We start from the raw sequence: 12,008 nt of genomic DNA, 5'->3' as shown, positions 1-12,008 counted from the left end.
TAGTAAGTCATTAACATATTAAATGTGTTAATGGTGTCAATTTTGACTTAAGTGGATGGACAATGCATCCCAGCTGCACAAACAATTGATTAGTGGCAACCACTGCCTAACATGCCGATTCCTAAGTTATTCCCACAATAAGGATATCATCCAACTATACCCTAATTCTATGATTTTGGTGTTGCAGCAGTCCCAACACTGGTTTAAAATTTTTCACCCAGTTTGATATTGAATAGCAAGGATCTTAAATTAATACTTCCCATAGACTAGCGTGCTGCACACTAAATCTTTGCACTGCTAAACATATCCATTTTTAAAATGAATATATTGCACAACATTGTGAAGTATTGATAATCCATAATAATACGGCATCCCCCATCTTTCTTATTTCTAATAAAGATGTTTGAGACAAATCCTGTTGTTCAGGTTTATTTCATACCAGCATGTATATCTATCCGGTTATGTACTGGAGGGTTTTGTTCGTGTAGAACTCTATCAGATATCCCTTAAAACTGCTAAGGATATATCTGTCCATGGATATATTACACCAAGCATCAACATGAAGTTGCAATATCCCCCCAACTTCCGTGCTCCCTATTAATACTGGAGCCCCAAATTCACCTACCTCCATGGTTATTGGCGGTAACCAAGTTATTTTCCTTGGTTTCATATGCAGTTGTGGAGAGCCTAAAGGTTAATGTTAGTTTGCATCTCCACAGTGGTCGTCCCGGCCAAACCCTAAACAGGACGCTGCTGCTGGGTACCTCTGCCCAATTCTTTGTAGTATAATTACAAAAACACACTACCTCTCTTAGGATGCACATGAGGTTAATGTCTTCCCCAGATAACCTTTGGATGCTTTAATCAGCCCCAAAGTCAAGCCTCCTCGCCAATTCTATACCTGTTTAGACAGGTCTCCCCCCCCAAATAACGGGGTCTATAGCCCTTTGCTTACATAGTATAGCGAACTAGGGTCTAGAGCTGGCTTAATGGCCCTTCAAACTGCACATTGCAAAAAAATAGTGCTAATGGCATCCTTGTGGTCACTAATTTTGTACACCTTATTTAACATGCGGGCCAAGCTGTTATGCCCGCCATGAGACCTTTCAGAGTATTACGGATTTTCCCAACTCCTAACGGCCTTCCCAACATGTCTGCAAATGCACCTGTAACAATGGCTACATTAAGAGCACCACAATATTCCGGGGTATAGAAGCCTTGCCAACACTTCAGCAAAAATATTAGCTTGAAGTTGATGGGTGGACTCACAGTCCTTCAATACTCACAGCCATCCTCTCGCAATCATTCTCCGTGAGTTCTGCTGGCAGTACTGCTCATCATGTTCATCAGCAGGTTGTTTTCCCCCCCCTTCAATAGGGGACAGTGGCTCCATCACCTGCTCAGGCTTTACCCCGTCAGACCTTCCATACCCTCCTCAGAGGCGTCCGACATTTCATGCAGCCCATATGGGAAACTGCTGTGGGACTTATATTATTATTTGCCCACTGTGGCTATCCTCCAATCCCGGAGCCTGCCAATATGGAGAATTTTACTCCAGCAAACCGCTCCAGCCGACTTACATGCTCTCGGGCACTAGTCGTCGCGGGTGCTTAATATATGGGACCGCTCCTGCCGACCTCGGTGCTCTCGGGCACTAGTCGCACGCGGTATTTCCCACAGCCCGTCCCCATGCCTACGGGCACTGGTTGTTCCCCATGGTCCTGGTACTCACGGGCACCTCTACCCATTTAGGGTGAAGTTTGGCACTCGCTCCCATCTGGGAGATGCTGGTGCCGACATTTATTGCTGGCTGCTGCTGGTCATTAAACAACAGCCCTTCAGCACTTCAGCTCTATACTGACATCAGTCGCTGGCTCCCTGCTGTTCAGCATCCCACCAGTAACGACCTGTGGCTGTGCCCTGACGTCCTTAGCTGGCTCCCTGCTGTTCAGCAACACACCAGTCTCTTCAGAATACAGCAAGCACTCTGGAAAAAGCACCAAAAAAGGTAAGGGAAATTTGTTCTTACCTGTACTGGTTTTCAGCCTGCCGTTTTCGGAGGAACGTCCTTCCTCCCGCAGCCCCACGGACCCCGTAGCGCAGGTCCATGGGCTGCTGTTCCCGATGTCTGCTCTCTCTCTCTTTCCGGGTGGTGCAGCTGCTTTAATCAGCTGCGGAGCGCCGAACGACTGCATCTAAAAATAGACCCGACTTGGTCTAGAAACTCCCCGGGCCGTGTAGCTTTGTTTCCCGCCCGGCAGCAGTCTCTTTGCCGGTGCGGGGAGCGACGTCGGGCACAGCTGTTCTGTGCTAAAAATAGCCATTTGGGAATCCTCTCAGGAGGGTTCGCGCTAACGGCTGCTGCTGCTGGTCTGGCTGCAATATTTCTGCAGTCTCCTCTCCAGCTCCTGCAGCTTCTTGTATTTCCTACCTGCAAGGTAAGTGGAAACATTTTTGCAGTCTCTTACCTGCTTCTTTGCCTTTCTCTCTAGGGAGACGTCGTCTCCCACTTCTGACTCGTTCAATGCGTGTATGCGATATGACACGCATGCGTCGTAGCGGGTTTCTTTCATGGAGTCCCTCACGTGACTCCGAAGTAAAATTCATCCTTTCTCCCACAGTAACCAGGTCAATGGAATCCACCTGTGCCCAATTAATTCAATGTGCTTTGTAGCAATACACCCTGGAAGTGGTACTACAAGGAGATCATTGCAGATACCAAATGTAAAGAATGGCTTTGACATATATAAATGTTGACAGTGTTCAGTTAGCCCGCAGCAAGTAACTTGCTCCTTGACACACACACAGTCTTCCTGTCATGGTTTCAATTTCAACAGTGAAGGCAACAAAAATGGTTTTGAGGCATTAAGGTGACGTTCAAAATTCTAAAAGCACAGCTGAATGGCGTGCGATTGGTAACGTTACTTTCCTGCATTAGAAGTTAGCGTACACAACTGCTCCAAGATATATTGAGCTGAATTTCATCAATGTGTCTTTTACATCATTGCAATCTAGTCATTGAATTGAAAATTGAATTGAATATTTATTACATGTTATTTAAACCTCAGTGAGGCTCAAACAAAACTTTGTTTCCACAACCATACAAACAGAGACAATTCCTACAAGACACACACACACACAATTCAATTTACACAGACATCCATCACAGTAAATCTGCTCCTCACTGTGATGGAAGGCAAAGTCTTTTCTCTCCCCTGTGCACCATTTTTCTCCCGATGTTGAAGCCCCAGGCGGGCGATGGTAAGTCCCACGGCCATTAAAGCCGCGCCGGGCGATGTACGGCTTCGCTCCAGGTCTAAAAGTCACAACGTTGGAGCCCCCAGCGGGCGCTGGAATGTCCCGCGGCCATTGAAGCCGTGCCGGGCGATGTACGTCCCCGCTCCGGTTCGTTCCAACCCCGCGACACGGGCTGGAGAAGTTGGGTTGCGGGAGCTCCGGGAAGCGGTCTCCCACCAGGACCCGCGAGCTCCCGATATCCCAGTCCACCGGACCTGCAGCTGCAGCTGGAGCCTCCAATGCTCCTCACTCCCCGAGGCCGGCCAGCCCCACGATGGTGGGTAAGTCCACAGGCTCTGCGACTGGAGCTCCCAGGTTGTTCCGGCTGCAGGCCGCTCCACGGTGCTAGGCCCCAACGACAATGGAGACCCAACAGGAAAAAGGTCGGTTCTCCCGTGCAGGGAAGAGACCCGACCTTTACGCCTCTACAGCCTTCTGTGGCAATGAGTTCCACAGATCAACTACCCTGACTAAAGAAGTTCCTCCTCGCCTCCTTTCTAAACGAATGCCCTATAACTCTGAGGCTGTGACCTCTGGTCCTCTAGACTGTCCCACCAGTGGACACATGCTTTCCACACCCACCCTGTCTATGTCTTTTATTACTCTGTAAGTATCAATGAGGTCCCCCTTCAACCTTCTAAACTATTGATAAGAAATGTATATAGCATGAAATAATAACACTGTCTCATTTCTCTACTTTAGGTGAAAGAGTATGAACTATTTGCAATCTGGCACCACTTTGGAAGTTATGGAAGCGGACATTATATTGCTGAAATAAAAGCAGACTCTGGTGACTGGTACTCCTTTGATGATACATTTGTTAAAAAGGTAAAAATTGTTGATGGAATGATCAATTCTCCAAAGCACGAATGGGAAGTCCGTTTGTCGATTCCTGGAAAGGACAGCATAGAATCCAAGAGTCAGGCCATTTTCTTAGTTTATTTCTGCAATAAAATTGTTCCTTGAAAAAGGATGAAAGAAACAGCTAAATATGAATGTGATTCAGTGCAGGAAGTGAGTTAGCTGAGGTGGAATATTTGTCACGGTTTTCAAAGCTGACCCCCACCCATTTTTCAGGTACAAGTTACAGCCAAGAGGCAAGAGTGTTTAATAGTCATATTACCCAACCACGGAACAATGAAATTCTTACATTCAGCATTATAACAGCCCTGTATCACAATACAGATCAATAATATATAATAAATAAAAAATATCTATCAATTAATAACCCCATACCAGTACACAACTAAAGCCCGAAGCAACCCAAGACAGTTCACAGTTCCACACAAAACGCTGGAGTAACTCAGCTGGTCAGGCAGCATCTCTGGAGATATTGGATAGGTGACGTTACAGGTCGGGACCTTCTTCAGTCACATGAAGAATCTTCTTCAGTCCTGACCCGAAACGTCACCTATTCACTTTCTCCGTAGATGCTACCTGGCCCGCTGAGTTACTCCAACATTTTGTCTCTACCTTTGGAATAAACCAACATCTCAGTTCCTATTTATTACGGTCCATAGTTCATCGGTGAGTATGGTGTAGTCTTCAAGAACCTGTGGTTGTTAGGAATAAGCTATTCATATGTGTTGGGGAGCAGAATAAGGCCATTTGGCCCATCAAGTCTACTCCACCATTCAATCGTAGCTGATCTATCTTTCCCTCTCAACCCCATTCTCCGACCTTCTCTCTACAACACCTGACTCCCGTGCTAATCAAGAATCTATCAATCTTTGTCTTAAAAATATCTATAGACTGGCTCCACAGCCTTCTGTGACAATGAATTCCATGGAATCAGCACCTTCTGACTAAAGATATTCCACCTCATCTCCTTCCTATAGCTATGACCTTTTATTCTGACGCTGTGGCCACTGGTCCTAGATTGTCCCACTAGTGGAAACATCCTCTCTACATCCACTCTTTCCAGGCTTTGCACTATTCTGGAAGCTAAGTGATCTCCCAACCAAAAGGTCACTCCAAGACCACCAAGTCTGCATCGACCAGTGATCCCCGCACACTAACACTATCCTATACAAACTAGAGATCATTTTTACAATTCCACCAAACCAATTAACCAACAAACCTGTACATCTTTGGATTGTGGGAGGAAAGCAGAGATCCCTCATGCTGGGCTGCACTTTCCCAGATGTTCTTGTAGTCTCTTCTCCCTGTTAGCTGTTTTACTGTCCACCACCATTCATCACTAGATGTTTCACGACCATAAATCATTGAACCAATCTAATGGTTGGGAGATCACTTGGCTTAAAGAATAGTTAATTCCCAACAACGAACTGTGAGGTGGAGGAGAATAAACGCACTCTAGTTCATGGAAGGACCTTTGAGGAGTCTGATGACAGAGGGGGAGAAACTGTTCCTGAGTCTGATAGTGTTCCAGCCTTGTGTTTAGCCCTCCTACTGTGGACTGCAAGCAGATGTAAGTGTGGACATCCCCGTGTGCTTGCTGTACTTTTCACTTGTAAAGAATATACAAATAATCTTACCCTGAGCTAAGATGGCTCACTAACTACTGCACTGAAAGTGTTGTTCTTCTTCTTGGACAGCCTAAAGTTGTCGGACAACTTGTTCTATTTGATTGTGCACGCCGGGTTGATTGCATTCGTCAAAACAGGGCGGACCCCGTGAATGTTGCAATCTCCCACCACCACCACTGAATTTGTTAACAATTATGTTTTAGTATTGTCTACATTATGTTTTTGGTTTCTGAATTGCTTCACATAACAACCTCCTGCCAGCTAATGACATGTTTATATTCTCCTTTTCATGTCTTCAATGAATATTCATCATCATGAAGATCGGGAAAAATATCAATCTAAGGTAAAGAGCAAATTTAACACATAATCCCTTTTCTAAGAAATGTTTGCGTTAACATGTATTGGTACAAATTACTTTTGCAAGATACTTGTAGGAAATCACCCAATGAACTTGTAGCCTTGTCCGTTGGATAGATTCATAATGTAATCAAAGATCACCTCCCATCACAGTGAGGAGGTGCCTGGTGAACTCACTGTGGTGGATGTTAAATTTGTGTTTATTGTGTGTTTTGTTATTTTTTATTATATGTATGACTGCAAAGCAACGAAATTTCGTTCAGACCGAGCGGTCTGAATGACAATAAAGGATACTTTGACTTTTGACATTGACGCAATGTTCTGGAGTAACACAGCGGGTCTGGTAGCAACTCTGGAGAAAATGAATGTGTGATGTTTTGGGTTGAGATCTTTCTTCAGACTGAGAGTCGGGGGAGAGGGAAACTAGAGGTATGAAAACGTACAGAAAAAATAAGGATAGGTGGAGCCAACAATGGTTCATTGTTGGTTGTGGAAGAGGTGATAATGAAGGGGAACTAACAGTGCAACTAGGGTGGGGAGCGTTGGAGAGAGAGGGAATGCAAGGGTTAGTTGAAATTGGAGAAGTCAATATTCATACCGCTGGGTTGTAAGGTGCCCAAGCAAAATATAAGGTGTTGTTACTCCAATAATGTAATCAGTTACTTAGTGTTGGAGAAATTGCAAAATCGTTAAATTCACTTGCAAACCAAATCGAAGGGCAGGGAAAAGGGTGAATAACGAACCCGATGGGAACAATGTTCATATTGATATATATTGGGATAAGACATGACATATATTCTGCTCTTTTTTTAAAAACGTAATTGTTTGATATTTTCTAGGTCCACAAGTGCCTACATGGTTATGTACAGACTGGTAGACACAAACAAGGAAGCAGGTATGATGATTTGTGAAATCCAACAGTAATCCCTTTATTTCACCAAATCATTGACTTACATACACGATGCAATGGCTTTATTAGGCTACGTTAATTACAAATATCTTATTGCTGGATGCATGAAAAAGACTTTTGAGACACAGCTGACTACCTTATGCATATCATCAATCTTTGAATACTCTTTGAGCATTTATGTTGTAAAATTCTCTTGAGGGCTTCCATAAAAAGAGAGTCCAGTGTTTATCTTATTGGACACACTGCAGAGCTCAACTGGCGAAAGAAGATGTCTGTTAATGGGCATCACACTCATAGTTTCAGTCAACAGGAGGAGTAGATGGATCCATGCAGATCAGCGCTAGTTTCAACAGCTGAGTGAGAGAGATGGGGAATAAAGTGGACTGCTTCCTTTCTGAGACCAGAAGTCATTTTTGGATCTTGTTCACAAGAACAGAATATGTAGTACTTGTACTATAACGACATTTAAAAAACATTTGAACAGGTACATGTGTAGGAAAGGTTTAGAGGGACATGGGCCAAAAGCAGGCAGGTGGATTAGTGTAGATGGGGCATCTTGGTCGGCAGGTGCAAGTTGGGCTGAAGCATTCATTTCGACTAGAAATTAAAACTAAGGATGTAATGCTGAGGCTTTGCAGCCTTAAATGTGGCCAGACCACATTTGGAATATTTTGAGGTCATTTCATTAGAAGCAAGGTACTAGCATAGATAGATAGCTGACTGGTAAAAGGCAAAGAGTGGGAATAAAGGGGGCTTCTTCTGCTTGTGACTCATGGTGTTATACAGGGATCGGTGTTGGGTCTGCTACTTTTCACATTATATGTTAATATAATGATGATGACATTTGATGGTTTTGTGGCCAAGTTTGCGGATGATACGAAGATAGCTGGAGGGGCAGGTAGTGTGAATAAAGCAGGGAGTCTGCAGAAGGACTTGAACAGGTTGGCAGAGTGGGCAAAGAAGTGGCAGAGGGACTACAGTGTTGCAAATTATATGATCATGCACTTCAATAGAGGAATAAATGTGTAGAGTATTTTCTATATGGGGAGAGGATTCGGTAATTAAATGGCTAAATGACTGGTGCAGAATTCCCAGAAGATTAATTTACAGGTTGCGTCTGTAGTCAGGAGAACAAATGCAATGATAGAGGACTAGAATATAATAGCAAGGATATAATGCTGAGGATAGAATGCCCCATTACTAAAGAGCTGCACTAGTGACAGAGAGGGTCCCAAGGAGATTTATGAGAATGATCCTGGGGATGATTGGGTTAATGTATGAGGAACGTTTGATGGCTCTGGGACTGCGCTCGCTGGAGTTTAGATGGGTGATCTTATTGAAACCTAGCGAATAATGAAAGGCTGAGACAGAGGTGACCAGGAGAGGGTTTTCATTCATGTTAGAGTTCGGGACCAGAAGGTACAGCTCAGGATAAAAGGACATACCATTAAAATGGAACCAGGAAGAATTTCTTTAGCCAGAGGGTGGTGAATCTGTGGAATTCATTGCCACAGACCGGTATGGAGGATATCATTGGGTATTTTTAAAGTGGAGATTGGTAGGTTTTGATTAGTAAGGGCTTTAGCGTGGAAACAGGCACTTACCCCACCGAGTCCCTGCCGACCAGCAATCATCCCGTACACTAGCGCTATCCTACACACTATAGACAATTTACAGAAGACAATTGACCTACAAACCTGTAGCGTGTGGGCGAAAATCAAAGCACCTGGAGCAAACCCACATGGTCACAGGGGAACGTACAAACTCCATACAGACAGCACCGTAGTCAGGATGGAACCGCAGTCCCTGGCACTATAAGGCAGCGACTCTACTGCTGCGCCACTGTGGTTACAGGGGGAAGGCAGGAGAATGTGGTTGAGAGGAAAAAATAGATCAGCCATGATCGAATGGCTGAGCAGAGTTGATGGGCCTAATTCGCCTCCTACATCTTATGATCATATGACAACAGGGGCGTTTAGGAGACAAGGAAATGGAGAGACATGGATCACATCACGGCCGTACAGTTTAGTTTAACATGGCATCATGTTCAGCAAGAACTTTGTGGGCTGAAGGACCTGATACTATTCTGTACACTTCCATGTTCTATGTCATTTATTTGAATTAATATTCATGTTTTTTAACTGCCAGGGTCTGATGCCACAACACCCGAGCAGTGTCAAACACAAGACCCAGAATACCAGGAATATCAGGAATACCAGGAATACCAGGAATACCCGGATACAGGAGTCAAAGAATTGTTGAACACAACGACGTCACAAACAGTGTGACAGACGTGGTCAATTGTTCATCTTCTGAATTTATTTTGATATTATCTTAAAACTCATAGGAATAAAACTCATAGGAATCGAATGCATTTCGTTGTCTCTGTACTGTACACTGACAATGGCAATTAAAATTGAATCCGAATCTGAATAATAGGTAGTTGTAATGAACTGGCTGAAAATTCTTGTTGCATTTAAGATGAAGTATGGCTCTACTACCTGCAATAATGTTAATGTTGTTCTATTAAAGCAAGAATTGTATCTGTTATAAAATGTTTAGTATTACTTACGGACATCCATGGGAGATGAGTATTAGGCCTCGCAGATTAAAAATTATCTTCAAGCGAAACATAAGTCAAATGCGGTGCACTCCTTTTGTAAGGAGGATATAAGTCACCATTTTTTAAACATTTCCTGTTCCTTATGGATAATGTTTCTATATGGTGTTTCCACAATGCTTTTTATGCGCTTATTCTAAAATGTATTTTTAAAAATAAAAATATTTGTGTTCAGAAATATTCTCAAATCTAATTTAATTAAGTTGGAAAGGGTGCAGGAAAGATTCACAAGGATGTTACTGGGAGTGGAGGGTGGGATTTATAATGAGAGACAGTGTAAGTTGTGGTCATTTTCTCTCCAGTGAAGTGAACTGAGGAGTGACCTTATCGAGGTACTATATATATAGAAAATGATGAGGGGCATAGATAGGGTGAATTGTTTTTCCCAGGGTAGCAGTCTCTTAAACTAAAGGCATAGATTAAATTGTGGAATGAAAGATTGAAATGGGTGCAGATGGGGAATTTATTTTCACCGACGTTGGTTGGTTTGTGGATCACAATGCCAATGGAAGTGGCAGAGTTGGGTTCAATTACAACACTTCAAATACATTGGGCAGCTGCGTGGACAGAAAAGGTTCAGAGGGACATGGGTCAAATGCAGACAAATGGGACTAGCTCAGATTGACAACTTGATTGTATAAACGAGATGGACCGAAGGGTCTGTTTCTCTGCTGCATAGCTGTATGTCTCGAATGAAATATAATGGTAGGTATGTTGCAAAACCTACCTTCAGTGGGGCTGCAGATCTGTCCCAGCCGGTGTGCGTGATTTTGGCGCCGTTGAGAGGGGGGCTGGTTTAAAAAGCGATTTCCCCATGGCTATTCAAATCGAGGTAGTTCAGCCTACTTAGTTGCTAATGAAAAATCGCTGTGAGGTTCATTTGCTGCAGCTATTTTTAAACTTAATTTGTTAATTTAATTGTTATAGTAGGTTAAAAATGATCCTCTAAACCCGCGACTGCCGACAACGGGACGGATCTCATACAGGGGACAACGGAAGGTAGGTTGTTTATTTTTACATTAAAAAGCGCTTCTTAAGATCCCTTTATACAAAGTTTTATGTTGCAAGTAGCTAATTTGGGGCCCCATTAAATCCCGCAGTATTTTTCTGGGCATATGGGGTACAAATCTACCGCAATGGGAACATTCCAAACCAGCGCGATCCACAGAGTTCCACAGGATCCCACTCGAAAGCTGATTTAAATGGCCATTACTTTACAGCAATTGAACACTAAATTCCTTCCATTTGGCCTATAAATTAATATAAATGAGATTTAAAAATCATGTTTTATTGTGAATTCTTTGTGAATATTATTTGGACACTTCGGCTATCTAAAAATGTTAATCTTTTCTTAAGAAATGGATAGATGTTTAGATCTAGTAATTGAAGTTTGGAATTAGCTACAATTGGGTAACTAACTAATTATATGCTTTAATTTCAGGTCATCCAAGTAAGATTGTTTCATATTTGTTTCAGAATGCTTCAATCTATAATAACTGAAAATGTATTTCCGTTCTCTTAATTTTTAAGAAAGTTGTGGCCATTTCACTGTCCTCGATCACAGCTTTTGTGTTAAGTCAATGGAAAAGCAATAGGGAACAAGATGCTAATTTCCGAGTATGAAAATGGCCATAACTTTTTTTTAATGCTTAAGATATAAAAGTGAATTGGGTGTCAAATTAAACTTATTTTTGTGCTTTATCTGATGGGATAAATTGCAGACTTGATTTTTAAAATATCAAAATGTTGTAACATTGCTACTAATGGAAGATGTGAGATTCAAGATATGGATGGTAAAGTGAAAATTATCCTCTAGATCCTCCATGCATTGTATCTCATAATGTATGAGAACATTTGAATAGAAAGAGTAGAAGCTTATACTTGGACACATCTTGTTTAAGTAGTTCCGAGCATGAATACCTTGCACCATCCATTCACCATACCTGTTGATGAAAATCAGCCTATGTTGAGAACTTACCTCTGATAGGTCTCCTTTAAGTAATTTACCTACCCAGCCCTCCCTAGTGCATGCAACCCCACCTCCATTGTGGACCGTCCCATTCCCCAACTCATGAATTTAATCCAGCAAAGGTCCCCACGGATAAATATTGTACATTCATTCAATCAAATTATGCAAAACCACAAGCCAAAATTCACTGAGTTTCAGATAAGGAAATACTGTTGACTTACTGTTGCTTGATAACAATCTGCACAGAAACTAGTTTGTTAATAGTTCTGGTACAGGTGCACAACCTTTTATCCGAAAGCCTTGGGACCAGACACTTGTCGGATTTCGGACATTTTCGGATTTCAGAATGGAAGATTTTTAGCGTAG

General features: G+C 42.7%; 1 protein-coding gene across 12 annotated transcripts in view; it reads left to right on the top strand.

Annotated features, from left to right (window-relative positions):
• The window catches only part of LOC129703752 (ubiquitin carboxyl-terminal hydrolase 47-like), a 46,827-nt gene extending 36,976 nt beyond the window's left edge, over positions 1-9,851 (top strand). For all 12 annotated transcript variants that reach the window (XM_055646445.1, XM_055646446.1, XM_055646450.1 and 9 more), the window contains 4 exons: positions 4,000-4,125; positions 6,107-6,129; positions 6,983-7,038; positions 9,202-9,851. In XM_055646445.1, the coding sequence (XP_055502420.1) occupies positions 4,000-4,125; positions 6,107-6,129; positions 6,983-7,038; positions 9,202-9,341 (345 nt within the window). In that variant the 3' untranslated portion in view covers positions 9,342-9,851. The remainder of the gene's footprint in view (positions 1-3,999; positions 4,126-6,106; positions 6,130-6,982; positions 7,039-9,201) is intronic.
• Positions 9,852-12,008: the final 2,157 nt, after the last annotated feature.

This window comes from Leucoraja erinacea, chromosome 14, assembly GCF_028641065.1.
Source record: "Leucoraja erinacea ecotype New England chromosome 14, Leri_hhj_1, whole genome shotgun sequence".
Classification (NCBI taxonomy): Eukaryota; Metazoa; Chordata; class Chondrichthyes; order Rajiformes; family Rajidae; genus Leucoraja; species Leucoraja erinaceus.
Note: the sequence above shows the minus strand (reverse complement) of the source record. Positions and strands in the feature narration are given on the sequence as shown.